At 43.3% G+C, this 16817-nt stretch overlaps 1 protein-coding gene across 2 annotated transcripts in view; it reads right to left on the reverse strand.

Moving 5' to 3' along the window:
* Zc3h7a (zinc finger CCCH-type containing 7A) overlaps positions 1 to 16817 on the reverse strand; it is a 39654-nt gene that overhangs the window by 9736 nt on the left and 13101 nt on the right. For both annotated transcript variants that reach the window (XR_003835126.1, XM_021184950.2), the window contains exons 3-16: positions 15928 to 15967; positions 14264 to 14461; positions 12201 to 12359; positions 11923 to 12003; positions 11793 to 11831; positions 9987 to 10020; positions 9479 to 9759; positions 6159 to 6363; positions 4947 to 5011; positions 4224 to 4410; positions 3690 to 3851; positions 2299 to 2495; positions 1541 to 1641; positions 410 to 591 (exon numbers count right to left, since the gene is read on the reverse strand). Coding sequence is in view for 1 of the 2 variants with exons in the window: in XM_021184950.2 (XP_021040609.1) it covers positions 410 to 591; positions 1541 to 1641; positions 2299 to 2495; positions 3690 to 3851; positions 4224 to 4410; positions 4947 to 5011; positions 6159 to 6363; positions 9479 to 9759; positions 9987 to 10020; positions 11793 to 11831; positions 11923 to 12003; positions 12201 to 12359; positions 14264 to 14461; positions 15928 to 15967 (1931 nt within the window). In the remaining variant the exon portion in view is untranslated. The remainder of the gene's footprint in view (positions 1 to 409; positions 592 to 1540; positions 1642 to 2298; positions 2496 to 3689; positions 3852 to 4223; positions 4411 to 4946; positions 5012 to 6158; positions 6364 to 9478; positions 9760 to 9986; positions 10021 to 11792; positions 11832 to 11922; positions 12004 to 12200; positions 12360 to 14263; positions 14462 to 15927; positions 15968 to 16817) is intronic.

A 16817-nucleotide genomic window follows, 5' to 3' on the forward strand; every position in this document is an offset into this window, starting at 1 on the left:
TAACAGCAAAGAGGATAGGAGATAAAGCTTACTACTAACCGGTTGAGAGTTTGCCTAGAGTATACACGGCCCTAAGACCAATCCCACCAGAGGGGTGGAACTGCATACTTAACACTTTTTATTGCATGTAATTTATTTACTTTGTGTCTGAGCATGCAAGTGGAGCTCAGAGGACAGGGTACACGTCAGCTTTCTCCTTTCACATGGATTCAGGGGATCCAACTCAGGTCAGCATGCTTGGCAGGAGTGTCTTTGCCTACCAAGTCATCTCACCAGCCCCCAAATGTTATTGAATGAGCTGGCTGAGAAGTGTGGTTCTCCTTGCTACTGTTCTGTCCTCACCACACCCCGACTCCTCCCTCGCACAGGGACAGTAACGAGCCCCCCCCCCACACACACACACACATACCTCTTTCACTTTGCATTATCCAGACTTTCAGTTCAATAAGACTATGAGCATAGAAGCATTCATCTTCCCTCACGCAGCCATAACGAACTTCATGTCGACAAATATCAAATTGACATTGCTTATGAAAAGAACGTATTTTGGAATATTTTACTGTGGTCTCTCTCAAAATGTGGACAAGGCACCTAAGACAAAAACAAAGTAACATTTTAAAGCTGACTGCTCTGCCAACTTTGAAAACTACATATATACGTACAATGTCAAGTTCTAGTCTGAAAAGCCATTTTATTAAAATTAGTACCAGAAAAAAAATTACAGATGCAACTTTTTTTTGTTTTGTTTTTTGTTTTTTTGAGACAGGGTTTCTCTGTGTAGCCCTGGCTGTCCTGGAACTCACTTTGTAGACCAGGCTGGCCTCAAACTCAGAAATCCGCCTGCCTCTGCCTCCCGAGTGCTGGGATTAAAGGTGTGTGACACCACGCCCGGCTACACACGCAACTTTTAATGGTGAAAACTTATAATGCATGTCATGAGAAGTTATAAATTAATGGTCTTTTCTATACTAAGTAATCAGTCTAGAAATCCAGTACTTAATTCTCAGACAAATGAACAAAAATTCTTTTTAACTTTTTCTAATATGTTTATTTAGTGTGTGTGTGGTGGTACATGTGTGTGTGGTTTACACACACACACAGGACTAAAGGCATGTACCACCACTGTCCAGCTCAGTGGTTTAGCTTTTTGCTGGTTTCTCATTATATAACACCTGCTGCCCTAGCTTGCTATGTAGGTTAAGCTAGACTCAAATTTGTGGTCCTCCTGCCTCTGCCTCCTGCGTACTGAGATTATAGGCATGTGCTATTAACACCCAGCTAAAAGACACTTTAAAATAGTTATTACTTCTCAAAACTGCAGAAGGGCAAAAGAAACCCCCTCTACTGACTTTGTCCCCTTTTCTCGAAGGCAGTGTGGTCTCGCTATGGAGTCCTAGCTGCCCTCAAGTTCAGAGGTAACCTGCCTCCAGGTCCTCTGCTGTGTAGTCAGGGCACCTCTATGTTTAGTCTACCCCCGCCTTTACTGGATCTAACAACATGGGTCTTTGTCACTATAAAAAATGAGAAATCACCAACATACTTATTGTCCTCAAATTCATGCTTTGTGACGGGGTGAGAACAGGCAGTGGAATTGTCTTTATTTCTTTTACTTATCATTCTAGGTTTATGATCAAAACATTTCTGAAATAGAAAGAAAGGAAGGATTATCACACAAATATACACAAGTCTAAGTTTTGTGCCTAGAATACTGCCTTAGCTGCTTCAGTATCTTTAGACATTCATAATGAATAATTTGTACCAACTGATACTCAGCAGGAACCTTACTACTATACACACTGCTCTGCTTGACTTCAGACATGATCTCTATAGCCCACCACACTTGCTTTGAACTTAAGAGTGATGCTCCTGCCTCAGACTTCTGAGCACTGGTATTGTAGGCATGTACCACCAGGACCAGCTTTCTCTCATTCCTTCAGAGAGTAGGAGTAGCCACTGGCTTAAACCTCGGAGAGATGGACTTGCCTTTACTTCCCAAGAGTGCTGGGTTAAGGGTGTGTACACCATGCCTGAACACACTCTCTTTCAGTTTGGTTTTTGATGAGAAAAGTAGCCTTAGCTGGCCTGGAGCTCACTATATAGACCAGGCTGGCCTGGAACTCAGAGAGCTTTGTCTGCTTCTGCCTCCCAAGTGCTGGGGCTAAAGACACATGCCATGGACCCCAATCATATTTTTAACGCAGTGCTGAGGCCTCCATGCATACTAGGCTCTCCAGTGAGTTACACTCTCCGTCACTCTCACCAAATTTGACAGCAGAAAATGAATCGTGGAGAAATCACCTCACAAAGGAATGTAAACTCTCCACGATGCTCTTGGAGAATTTTAACCACAGTAAGGTTGATCTTTCCATTGCCCCCAAAGAAAGCCTCTCGACTGAATGCCCCTTTTCTCTCCAGGGTCCACACATCTATCTCTTCTTGGCAATAAGCAAATGTACAGTGGCCAGGATATCGGCATTCATCATCTGCAGCTACATCTGGAAAGGCAGGAGAGACAGAGACACCTGTTTTTTCGGGGCCAATGAATGGTAAGCACATTACAGTATCAGGGGAACATCCCAGATAATTCCCATAATCCAAGCAGGAAAGTCACTCTGGTGCAGGATGGGGCGGGATTCTGTCTTCCAGCTGAATTGTTTTGATGGCAATGGCGAGAAGATGCAGGGCTGCATCAAGGTTGAAAACCATTTTATGGGAAAAATGGGAAGGAAATGGGGTTAAATTATCAAAGCATGTGTTACGTATGTGTGAAAATGCTGTTGTGGACAATCATACTCTCATAAAAACATTGGACTGAAGAGAAGGCTCAGCAGTTGAAGAGCACTGCTGTCCCTGAAGAGGCCCTGGGGCTGCACTCCCAGCAGCCACACTGTGGCTCGGCACCTTTGTAACTACTCTGGACTCTGCAGGCCCTGAACTTACAGGTACACAGACATATGTCCACGTAAACACTCATACACATGAAATAAATGACAACAAAAACAAAAAGTAAAACACATCTGGAAATAGCAGTTTCCTTTCTTTTTCCGTTGTTCCTTAGTGGCTTTCAAAGCTCATTCAGATGAAGCGGGGACTGAATCCGAGTCTTCTCCGGAGCACACTCGCAGCTTCAGCCCAGGCTGTAATTCTATGGAGATGAAACTGAGTTCATGTTTAAAACCCATTCTAGGCCTTGTCTCCACAGACTATAAAACATATACAAGATGTTAAAAAAAAAAAAACAGCAGAAACAACAAAACTATGAACTGACCTGATTCAACACAATGCTGTGCTCCCAGCCTAACTATTTTTCTCCTTACTTTTTGTTCTTTTTAAAAAAGATTATTCATTATTAATTACATTTTTCTCCTTACTTTTTGTTTTTGTCTTTCTGTGCATTGGTATTTTGCATGCATGTATGTCTGTGTGAGGAGGCCAGATTCCCTGGAACTGAACTTACAGACAGTTGTAAGCTGCCTGGGAACTGAACTCAGGTCCTCTGAAGAACAGTCAGAAGTCTTCACCACTGAGCCATCTCTTCACACCCTTGCCTAACCATTTTTAATAACAGGAAATATTGGAACAAATGTAGCCAGCAGATACAGACAACAAGGCCTGAAGTTAGTAGAATGGTTCTCCAAAGGATGGCAAGTCATGTAACATACAACAATTAGTTAATTATAATAAAATACCTTTGCATATATAATATGGTCCTTCATAATTTGTTTTTGTTGGTCTTGGACGTATTTTTTTCCATGATTTATCTTCAACATTTTTTATCCTACCAATTAAAATATCTTTCTTACATTTATGATCTAAATTAGCATGGTATGTGAAATCCATTAACTTAGGGCCTGAAAAAGACATAAAGAAGATTGTCCGTTTTTTGAGCAGAACAAGTAGCTTTCAATTGTAGCAGCCATTTATAAGCAGTCATGAGCAGGTGAACACTGACCGCCCTGAGATCCCCTCAGAAAGAAGCAGGCTGCCAGACCTGTGCCTTGTCCATGGAGCAGCAGTGCTGCCGAAATGATCTCAAGAGGAAATCTAACTGCGCGTGAAAGCAGAGACAGGCAACAATTTGAATAGCTTCTGGAGCAGATATTGCCTGCTCTTTCCATAGCTTCCTCCCTAACATTTCAAAGTCACCAGAGCCAGGGCTCGTTCCACCTGGTCACGAGCACCTTATGGCTCACACCGGTTGCCCACTGGTTTGGTGTGCTGACCTGATTTTACAAAGCAGATCTGGCAAGCTTGCCTCAGCTCGTGGGTTCCTTCGAGGGGATGCCTAGGAGTCCCTGATGAAAACGGTTTAGCGATCACACTTCCAAAAAAGTTTCCAAAGTCATTTCTAGGCTGACTTGAAATTCCCAGGAAATTTTCAGAGGCCAACAAATTACCTGGTCCATTCATCTGCAAAAAGAGTAAGAAAACAAAACAAAACAAAACAAAAAACAAAACAAAACAGAAACAGGCAACAAATATTGTACTATCGCTAAAAAAGACCTGACTTCCCATGGAGAGCAGACAAAGGCTGACACCGTCCTGTCCCAGTGCACTTCTCTACGGCAATCTGACCATCTCTGTACTTTCATCTTTCGGCCCTGGGCCCCTTTAGCAATGGCTTTAGGAATGGCTGTTACTAATGACAACTGTTCTGCTTCCACAGGACACTCGTCTTTACACGCTCTGCTCTATGTCTCCTTACTGTGTTACGCTGCCCTAAAGCTTGAACTATCTACAATGGTGATTCCTTTGCTCTGACAGATCCAGTCACACACTCAAAACATTTATACTGGATGTTCGGGATGAGTCTTATAATACTATTCCCCACAGCACACAGAAAATTCAAAGGAGACTCTCATTTCCAAACACATAATCCAGTTACTTAAGTGCGGGCCTATATTCAATCTTAGCGAGGAATTCACAAAAGAGGAAGTGACACTTACAAGTAAAAGGGAGGAATTACTGTTGTTAAGCGGTGTTCCCTCTCTAGCAGTTGAGGTGCACAGATCTAAAATAATAAAAAGACTTCAACAGACCTTTTCACTCTAACCATAGAATCAGCACACAAGGGCATTGCAGCTGGCTAGCTATGGCTTCCCACAGCTCTCCCATCCCGATCCTGTAAGCTTTCTTACTACTGACAAAAGAGGGCTTAGGGTCTTTCTTCTAGAAGCCATGAGCAAAAATAACCCTTAGCCATTATTGGAAAATTATCTACAGCAGGGTCTACTGAATAGGACTAAGAGAAACCTAAGAAAGTAATACCCATATTCAAGCAACTGAGAAGACGCCTCCTCTCTGACCCTAAGCAGCAGGAGCTCAAGGGCTGCCTCAGCTCAGCTCTACCACTCAATGCCTTCCCCTCTGTCATCCTGGAGCCCACGGTTTTCAACCTCTTCACTGTAAATCTCTGAAACAGTAATTTAGACTTTTACCCTTTTACTATGTAACAATGTCCCCCCCAAAATATGAAAACTTTCCTATTTATGATATGTAGAGATACCTGGGTATAGCTCAACAATAGAGCACTTTATATATTAAATATATGTGTGTGTAACATGCCAGAAAACCAAAGCAAACTAACAACAAAAACCAAGTATTCTGCCTAGTATTGGTCAGACCAAGACCTCAGTACTCCATGATAGAATAAGGACATTGTGCTCAACAGATGATGGCCCAACCGAGTCTAAAAGCTATTAAATTAATTAAATATTTAATTAAAAATTTAAAATTAAATTAAATTTAAAAATAATTAAGTAATTAATATTTAAATAATTAAATTAATTAAGTATTAAACCCAGATGTGAAGCCAGTTTTAATGTTTCCCCAGTTCACATGCTTTAAGATGGAATCGACTTTTAATGCAGAATACACTTTAATTCATTTGCCCTGAAACAATGAACAGCAGCTTTGCCAATCATATGATCTAAAGTCAGTGACATTCCCATGCCTACCCAAATGACCTTGCTTCTTCCTCTCAAAATGGCAGTTAAGTCAAGTTCAAACCTGAAGGCTCCCTCTTCACAGTTTATCACAATAAAAAAACAACTCAAGAGACTACCACCTAAAAGTGCTTTATATTATACAATTACAATACATATTTTTATTTTTAGGAAATTGACTGCAGTTATTTATAATCCAGGAGAAAGTCTTACCTCGTTTGGATTCAGTCACTGAGAATGAATTTAGAGAAGAGTAAAATTCTTCCAAAGATGAAGTCAGAGGTGGAAAAAAGTCTGCAAAGGAGGGCTCAGGATACCTTGTACCCATGGGCAAGGTTCCAAGCAGGGATGGTGTCCTGAAGGGCAAGCTCGGAGCTGCACCGGCAGTTGGGAGGGGTCCTCTGACCAGAGTGGAGGACTGAGGAGAAGAAATGGCAGCAAGATCCAAGACCGTCTTTCATTGGCTTAGCTTCCTGCTTGTACCACAAGCTTATCAAAAGTGACCTCCCCCACCATCCCTCCATGCCCCAAACTGAGGGAATGAGCTACACAGAATGCCTGCATCCAAAAGAAGGTTCATTGTAACAGTCTTAGAGTAGTGTTCTCTGTCCACCGCACTATACCCACCCCACCACGATGGACTGATTCCTCTAAGATCCTGTTCACAACTAAGACAGAGTCTTGGTAGAGACTTTTTAAAAGATAGGGTCTCATGTAGATCAGTTCAAAACTTACTATGTTACCATAGATTGCCTTGGGCTTCTAATTCTTCTGTTGCCCCTAGCTCCCATGCCGCCATGCAGTGCTCAGGGCGTAACCCAGGGCTGCAGGCATGGCTTCATATATGCTACAAATCATGAGCTACATTCTTAGCCCTGAACTCACACTTTTATTTATTTTGTAATTATTTTTAAACTTTTAAAATTTGTTTTAAAAGGGGACTAGGGGACAGAAAGATGGCTCTGAGGTTAAGACACTTGCTGTCAAACCCAACATGGCGGAAGGGGACCGACTGCTGTAATCTGTCCTCTCACTTCTCCACACACCCACACACAAACACACGCACAAATAAGTAAGTGCTACAAGATAAAGATCGTGTGTGCAGTGTATGCATATGTGTGCGGGTGCTGGTGTGCCTCTTCATGTGGGCATGTATGAAGGCCAGTGGCTGATGTCAGGATGTCCTCAATTGCTTTACCTTATTCTGACACAGGGCATGGCCTGGCTCTGGCTTACAGGCAGGGAGCACATGAGTCTCTGCATTGCATGGCCTGGCTCTGGCTTACAGGCAGGGAGCTCATGAGTCTCTGCATTGCATGGCCTGGCTCTGGCTTACAGGCAGGGATCACATGAGTCTCTGAGTCTCTGCATTGCATGGCCTGGCTCTGGCTTACAGGCAGGGAACACATGAGTCTCTGCATGGCCTGGCCTGGCTCTGGCTTACAGGCAGGGAACACATGAGTCTCTGCATGGCCTGGCCTGGCTCTGGCTTACAGGCAGGGAGCATGTGCTCCCAACTCAGGTCCTTACACTTGCAGTTACCCACGGAGTAAACTTAGGCTTAGATTTCTTTGCTTTGCTTTGCTTTGCTTTGCTTTTCTCTTTTCTCTCTCTCTCTCTCTTTCTTTTTTTTTTTTTTTTTTTTTTTGAGACAGGGTTTCTCTGTATAGCCCTGGCTGTCCTGGAACTCACTCTGTAGACCAGGCTNTTGAGACAGGGTTTCTCTGTATAGCCCTGGCTGTCCTGGAACTCACTCTGTAGACCAGGCTGGCCTCGAACTCAGAAATCCTCCTGCCTCTGCCTCTCGAGTGCTGGGATTAAAGGCATGCACCACCACTGCCCGGCTAGATTTCATTTTTTTAAAAAGAGATTTGTTTATTTATATGTATTGGTGTTCCACCTTCTAGAAGAGTCATCAGATTCTCTGAGAGTTACAGACAGTTGTGTTCATAATGTGTCAGGGTATTAGGAACCAAACCTCGGTCCTCTGGAAGAGTAACTAGTGATCTTAACTGATGAGTCATCTCGCCAGCCCCAATATCTAAGGTTTTTAAGGGAATTTGTGTGTGTTTGTATGTGTGTATGTGTGTGTACATATATATGTGTATATATATAAAATATTATATGTTTAACATATAACACATATAATATAGATAACATAAATATATACAATACATATTTGTTTATATTTTATGTGTATAGATGTTCTACTTGAATGTATGTCTGTGCATTACACATGTGCAGTGTCTTCAGAGGCCAGAAGAGGGCATCAGATCCCCTGGAACTAAAGTTACAAACACTTGTACAGTGCTATACAGGTGAAAGGACTCAATCCTGGGTCCTCTGGAAGAACAGCCAGCGCACTCTTTACTGCTGAGCCATTTCTCCAGAGTGTGTGTGGTGTGTGTGTGTGTGTGTGTGTGTGCGTGTGTGTGTGTGTGTGTGTGTGTTGAGAAAGAGTCTCATTATATAGTCCTGGCTGGACTGGAACTCAGAGATTTTCCGCTTCTGCCTCACAAGTGTTGGAATTAAAGACACACATCACCATGCCTGGCTAAGGTTCATTTTTTAATTGTTTTGCACGTGTGTGTGTAGCATCCCTGAGTAGACACATGAGTCCAAAGATAAAGATCAACTCTGGGTATCATTGTAGAGGAGCTCCCTCCCTTGGTTGTAGGATCTAGGCTCACTGACTAGGCTACACTAGCTGGCCAGTAAGCCCCAGGAATCTGCTTGTGTCCACCTCTCCAGCTCTGAGCATCGATGCTTATACTACCATTCCTAGCTTTCTTACACTGGTGCTGGGATCAGATTCAGGTACTAAGCTTTTATGGCAAACACTTCAGTCACTGAACCATCTCCTGAGCCCTCCGATGCCTGTTCTCTATCTAGGTGCTATGCTTAACCTTCCCATCCCACAAACGCTCACTGCGTTCTAGACAGGATGCTTCTTCCTAGTCTTCAGCAATGACCAAGTTATCCAGTTATCTTCAGAAGCAAATAAAATGCCAAGGTAAGAAATCCAAAGTTAATCCTAGATGCAATACAAGTTACCTAGCATGTCACATTATGATTGGGAGGTAACTATGTCCTTGAGAAGAGACAGTGGGGCTGGGGGTAATAGGTAAAGTGTTTGTCTTGTAAGCCTGAGGACCTAACTTCAATCCCTGGAACCTTTGTTAGAAAATAAATAGATAGATAGATAGATAAATTTAAGAGAGATAGAGGGGAGTAGAGGGAAGGGGAGGGGAGGAGAAGGGAGGGGAGGGGAGCAGAGACTAAACAGAGCAGGGGAGATGGCTCATCAGTTAAGACACTTCTCTTCCAAAAGACTCTGGTCTTTTCTGGTTCTGTTTCCAGCACCCATATGGGGTAACAAACATCTGCCTATAATTGCAGGATCTTGTCCTCTTGCCTTCATAGGCACCTACACGCATTACACACACATACACAGGCACACACACGTGCGCATACACACACACACACACACACACTCATGTTTCTTACAAGAGAAACTAAACAGTGAAACTCACCACAACAGCATCATTTGTTTCTGGGGCAGAATCAAGAAGAGCATCTATTTCATCCCCAAGGACAATGTCATCATCCGGAAAAGCATCGGATATGGTGAAGGGGATCTTCCCTCCATTTGCAAACACTGTGGATGGCAGAGGACTCTCATCCATTTGCAGTTGCAAAACAGAAGTTGCCGGCATAATAGGAACAGAGGCCAGCTCACTCCCAATGACATGAGAAAAACTGGATGTAGGAAGGGAGGCAACCGAAAGTGCTTCTTGCCTTGGGGCTAACAAATCTGAAACATACATAGAAATGAACTCACTCTAAGACATTGTATTTACAAAGTAGGAGTGTTGTTGGGCAATAACAAAGGACGTGAATGCTATGAAAATATGGATGCAGTCCAGCCTCGCTTCCCCCACACAGTCATCTCACTGGACAACACTATAGAATATGCACAGCCTAACCCTGGCAAGCTGGCAGGCATATTTCAGAGGGATAAGATCGAAAGTAAAAACGTACCTGGCTCAATATCTTCCACAGAATAGTTCACAGCCTGGAAATTAAACAAGCAATGAACCATGTTTTTAAGATTCTAAACTCTAAAACAATCTGTGAAAATCCTAAAAGGATTTGCAGATTTGCAAAGACATTTGAGAAGATACAAGAAATCAAAAGAACAGTCTTCTACTCTGTTTTGTTAGTTTGTTTCCAGACAGGGTTGGTTCTCTGTGAAGCCCTGGCTGGCCTGGAACTTGCACTGTAGACCAGGCTGGGCTGAAACTCAGAGATCTGCCTGCCTCTGCCTCCTGAGTGCTGGGATTAAAAACAGTGCAGCACCATTGTGCCCTGCTTCTTCTTCCTTTAAAACAGGGTCTCGTGTAGCCCTGGTGGCCTCAAACACAGGATGGAGCTGACAAGGACCTTTGAATGTCTGGTCTTTCTGCTTCCATCCCTGAGGTTACACAGGCTTCATCAGACTGTGGTCTCCTGGCTCACCTCACTCCTAGACCACTAACTACATAGTCAAACTGGGAAGCACTGTGCACTTAGCAGACAGACAGTCCTCATCAGGCTATTTAGAAAGGAACAGAGACTAATCTCATCACCATCCACCAGCCCTTCACAATGGCTAATGCCATCCCAACAACCACAAGATTTTACTTCAAGTTTAAAAAAAGAATAACTGCCAGAAGTGGTGGCAAATGCCTTTAATCCAGCATTTGGGAGGCAGAAACAGACAGATCTCTGTGAGTTCTGGTCTACAGAGTGAGTTCTAGGACAGCCAGTGTTGCACAGAGAAACCCTGTTTCAAACCAACACTTCCCCAGTGGGGGTGGGGTGGGGGGACGAGACAGTATTTAACTGTGTAGTCCTGGCTATCCTGGAATTCTTTATGTAGACCAGGTTGGCCTTGAACTCACAGAGTTTCTCCTGCCTCTCTGCTTCTGAGACCTGAGATTAATAGCATATATAGCCATTTCCTGAGAAAGTTGTTTTGTTTAATTTTTTTAAAAAAGTTTTAAAAATTAGATGTGTTCATTTTATTTTACTTATGTTTTGGCTGTGTATGTCTGTACACCATATGTGTGTTTGGTGACCTGGAAGGACACAAGACAGCATTAGATCTCCTGGAACTGGAGTTACTGATGGCTATGAGCAGCCACATGAGTGCTGAGAATTGAACATGGGTCCTCTGCAAGAGCAGTAAGAGCCAACTCTCCAGCCTCTATTCTCTCTTTTCTTTCCTTTCCTTTCCTTTCCTTTCCTTTCCTTTCCTTTCCTTTCCTTTCCTTTCCTTTCCTTTCCTTTTCTCTTCTCTTCTTTCCTCAACCCCAGTGTTCTCAAAACTATATCTGGCCCAGAGCCACAGTTTTCAAAGAAAACTGAACATCTAAGTGTTCACATCCTGTCACATGCTCTAGTGGCCTGCAGGAAATGCTGGTTGAAACTAAAGTATAGGACTTGAGCTGTTTTTTGTTCTCTAAAGTGATAGGAAGCCACGGCCAATTTCATGTTTGAGGCATCAAAGAGAACCACACTAAAAATACAAAAAGCACAGTTGCTAAGACCTTCATTCCTGCTTTCCTCAGAAGCATGAATCTTGTACAGATAATAACCCTGCCTTGGGGGCTGAGGGGATGGCTCAGTGATTAAGAGCACTGACTGCTCTTCCAGAGGTCCTGAATTCAATTTCCAGCAACCACATGGTGGCTCACAACCATCTGTAATGGGATCCGATGACCTCTTCTGGTGTGTCTGAAGACAGCTACAGTGTACTCATATAAATAAAATAAATCTATAAAGATAATAACTAAATAACCCTACCTTGGGAGCCCCATCCCCAGGAACTGCTTTCAGTGAGTGCTGAAATAAAATGAAAACACAATTTCAAAACAGAACTGACTCAAGATTATAAACAACATGAAAAGAATTCTGAGAGATAAGTTTTGCTTACCTCAGCTCTAACATATGCTTTCCTTATTTTAAATCCCAATTTCTGAGCTACTTCTTGAGTTAATTTTATTACATGTTCATCCTGGAAAGAGCAACATTCATGAATATATCTGTAGTGTAGTAAGCAGGGCTGTGACTCTGCTCTCTGGATCCTTGCTTTGTCAGCTATTACATCAACTGAAGTGAGCTGAAGGCTGCATGTAAACGTGGCTATTTCTCCACGTGAGAGCCGTAGAACACTCATGATGAAAACAAACAAGCTAAAGCACTAACCCATACCTGAGGCACTGCTAAGGAGCACTTTGCCACAGCGTCGTAGGCCTCTCTGTAGTGCCCTAAGTCACTTAGAGCCTTAGCCTTCCGATACAGAGCCTTGCAGTTACTGGCATTAACACTGAGGACAGCGTTACAATCTTCTAAAACTTCATCACGGAGGCCCTGGAGGCAAAGGCCGAAAGAGAAAGCCAGAATCACAAGATTATTATCGTACTCCATACCTGTTTCATACCTGAAGACAGATGTATGACCCCATTTTATAACCTTCAACATAAAACATAAAGTTCACAATGATATTTTCATTTGAGTGACTGTTAGAAAATTCCACATACATAAAAGCAGAAAAATTATCATGAATATCTATATACTTCCTACCATATGTCAGACAGATACGAGTACTTGGTCATAGGGTCCTAGGTCTCCAAGGACGACGGCCTCTGAGACCTGTGTGCCCTGTTTTCCTCCTCCCTGTCATCACTGCTTCTAAATCCATTAAAAATAACAAATGTGGAGGCTCGAGAGATGGATAAGCAGTTAAGAGTACTGGCCACTCTGAGAGTTCCCAGGTTCAATCCTCAGCATCTATCAGGAGGCTCACAATTGCCTGTAACTCCAACCACAGGGAATCAGACATGTTCTTCTGGCCTCTACCAGGCAATCATGGCAGTGCACAGACACACAGACAAAACACTCATATACACTGCACACGAATGGTGCATACATGCATTCTGGCAAAACATAAAGCAAAGTAAATCAATCTAAGAAATATATTTTTAAAGCCAAATGGTGGGTCGGTGAGATGGCAAACCAGGTAAAAACATTTGCTATGTAGCCTGATGACCCCCACACAGTGCAACTAAAGAACCAAAAGTTGGCCTCTAAATTCTATGTTCATTCTCTCTGCCAAGTGGGTAAGTCTAGATAATGACAATGTGCTATGTATTTCAAGAGGGCTGAGAGAAGGGCTAATACACAGCTCAGTGATGGAGTGCTTGCCGAGTATGTGCAGGCCCGACATTCCAGCCCAGCCCCATGAGAAATAAAATAAAACTTCTTGTTGAAAAACAAAACAGTGCCAGTGCACTGGTGCACGACTTTAGTCCTAGCACTCGGGAGGCAGAGGCAGGCGGATTTCTGAGTTCGAGGCCAGCCTAGTCTACAGAGTGAGTTCCAGGACAGCCAGGGCTACCCAGAGAAACCCTGTCTTGAACCCCTACCCCCCAAAAAAGAAAAACAAAACAGTAACAAAAATACTGCAGATTTATCTTGCAAGAGACTGCTCTTGCCTGGCACCCAGAAGCCCTCCAGGGGCATAGAACTATAATTCTATGCAAAATTCTACGTAAAACAACAATTCTTTGTAAAACTAAAATTTAAAAGAAATTTTAAAAACAGAAGAAAAAGGAAGAAGAAGGATTTGCCTACGTTCTTCCTGCAAACAAATGACGCTTCCCCTGACGTGAACACTGTACAGTGTACACACAACCACTGATATACCACATGCGCTGCCACAGATCTCTAGTACTGATGTGTCAGTGTTAAAGGAAAATATAATGTAACTCCTAAATAGCTTAATGATCCGTTATAGAAAGCAACATTGGTTATCCATGAACACACATGAACAGAGCTAGCGGGCCAGGGCTGCAGCTCAGGGCTGGATGGCCTACACTTACGCCAAGGTCTTGAAAGCACAAGGCCCTCTGGGCGGTGGTGGTGCAGGCCTTTAATCCCAGCACTCGGGAGGCAGAGGCAGGCAAATTTCTGAGTTTGAGGCCAGCCTGGTCTACAGAGTGAGTTCCAGGACAGCCAGGGCTACACAAAGAAACCCTGTCTTGAAAAAAAACATAAGAAAGAAAGAAAGAAAGAAAGAAAGAAAGAAAGAAAGAAAGAAAGAAAGAAAGAAAGAAAGAAGAGAGAGAGAGTGAGAGAGAGAGAGAAAGCAAGCAAGCACAAGGCCCAAGGTTTCATACCTCTTACAGGACAAAAACTAGAAAAATGACTTTTTATTAATGTACTACAATCACTGAAGAAAACCCTCCAGAATTATTTTAAAACTCCCAACTTACCATATTAGAATAGCAAGCAATACGATTTATACGAAGTTTTTCAATGATTTCTTTAGGAATTAAAATTTCTTCAGACTTTGCATAATTAGCTATACTCAAAGCTTCTGAGTACTGAATTAGAGAGCCACGCCAGTCACATTCCCGATAAATAGCATTTCCTTCATTAAAAAGATTTCTCACGAGAGCATGCAAATACACCTAGAAAGAGAAAATTGCCTCGTGAAACCAGAACAAGTGAAGATAAAAATAAATATCATCTTTATGCTTAAAACCCCAGAGAGCACTGCTGGACAGCAGGGCAGAACTGCAGTGAGAAAGCCTGCCACTGCTGCCTTGATAGGAAGTTCATCTTGCCTCTGTGAACAAGAGAAAATACATTCCTCTTATCAGGAAAATTAGGGTCAAAGCACATTGTATGTGTGTCTCGGATTCTGTGCAGATAACACTTAGTGGAAGAACTCAGTCAAGAGAGTCCATTTTATACTTATGGCTTCAAATTTGCAGCCATCCTCCTGCCTCTGCTTCCCAAGAGCTGAGATTACAGGCAGTAGTTACACACCCAGCTTTAGTTTAAGCTTTGACTAGTATTCTGATAAGGCAACAGTAACAAATACCTTCAGTGCACTGTTGTACAGCATATGAGGAAACATGTACATGGGCTGTACACACACACGCACAGAACCCTTTAGTATTTGCGTGTCTTTACCAGTATAGTTGAACCTTTCCATATTTCTACATTTCTTCTTTAAAAGCATTCCACTCTTCCCAGGGCTGGGAGGAATGTCTGTGTGCAGGTCACTATGCATGAGAGGAGGCCTCCGTCAGAGCTGGAGGCAGATCTCTCCTACTCTGTGGGTCCATGGAAGAAACCAGGCCCTGACCCCTGATGTGGCTGTGACACACCACTTAACCTCAGTGGGCCCCAGCTTCTTATGTGGAAAAACAAAAGGATTTCTCTGGGAAGTTCAGCTCAGACACTCTGACTCTCCTCTGTGGAGAGAGAAGGAAGAGGAGGAACTGAACACAGGGGAAGGAGGAAGGTGGACACTTGGAAACAGACACCCTCAGAGATTCAAAGCCACAATTCTGTAGTCCAAGGCCCAAAGCGATAGCCACCTTCTCCCTGGGTCTGGCCACCTTCTCCCTGGGTCTGGCCACCTGTTCATCTGCACCTCTTCCCTCCCTATCGAGACAATCCTCCTTCACTGCTTTCAGGACTTAAAAAACAAAAACAAAAATAATGATACCCCACATTCTCTACTGAATTCTATACCACTTATTTTTGATGAAATGTTAGTTAACTGGCAAAGGACTAAAAATGCATACTAATTCAAACTACACTAACACAGGAGAGAAAATGCAGGACAACTGTCCAGAAATGCCCCGAAAGGGTGCACTATATAGAAGAGATTCGCAAGCTTTTTCTGTAAATGCCAAAGAGAATATTTAAAGCATTGTGGGACATTTGAGTTCTGCCCTGTATCACACAGGCACCACAGAGAACCCATAAACAACCGCCTGTGGCCGCGGTGTTCCGGTAAAGCTCTCTTTATGAAGGAGGGCAGCTGGTCAGGTGTGACACTCAAGGCTAGACTGCCGAATCCTGCTGCAGATGACAGTTCTTGAGGCCCTGTGCCCAGCCATAGGGCTCCCCAGATCCTTACCGCATACTGCTCCTGGGTCCCAGGATATGACAGCGGAGACCTGAGAGGAAGAAACAAATCTCCTGTAATTACCAAGTTCTACTAAAAGTTTTGTTAGTTCTAAGGCAGCAACCCTGATTGGCCTGGAACTTACTGAGATCAGCTTGCCTCCACTTCCCAAGTTCTGAGATTACAAGAACGCTCTACCATGCTCTACCATGACAGGCCGCCTATCAGCATAATTCAGCCAGAAGCTATCTTAAACTGTGCGTTTCTGGGGCTGGAGAGATGGCTGAGTAGTTAGGAATGCTTGGGGCCTCTGAACTAGTTCCCAGCAGCCGCATGGCACCTCAAAGATCCAACACTCGGGCTGGCAAGATGGCTCAGCGGGTAGGAGCACTGACTGACTGTTCTTCTAAAGGTCCTGAGCTCAAATCCCAGCAACCACATGGTGGCCCATACCACCCGTAATGAGATCTGATGCCCTCTTCTAGTGCGTCTGAAGTCAGCTACAGTGTACCTACGTATAATAATAAATAAGTCTTTGGACTAGAGTGATCAAAGTTGACCAGAGCGAGCAGAGATCCTAAAAATTCAATCCCCAACAGCCACATGAAGGCTCACAACCATCTGTACAGCTACAGTGTACTCACATACATAAAAATAAATAAATAAATCTTAAAAAAAAAAAAGATCCAACACTCTTTTGGCCTCTGAGGGCACCAGGCACACATATGGTATACATACACAAATGAAGAAAAAACTTAAAACACATAAAAATAAACTTTAAGGGCTGGTAAGATGGCTCAGTGGGTAAGAGCACCCGACTGCTCTTCTGAAGGTCCGGAGTTCAAATCCCAGCAACCACATGGTGGCTCACAACCATCTGTAACAAGATCTGACTCCCTCTT

Source organism: Mus caroli, chromosome 16 (genome assembly GCF_900094665.2).
Source record: "Mus caroli chromosome 16, CAROLI_EIJ_v1.1, whole genome shotgun sequence".
Taxonomy (NCBI): Eukaryota; Metazoa; Chordata; class Mammalia; order Rodentia; family Muridae; genus Mus; species Mus caroli.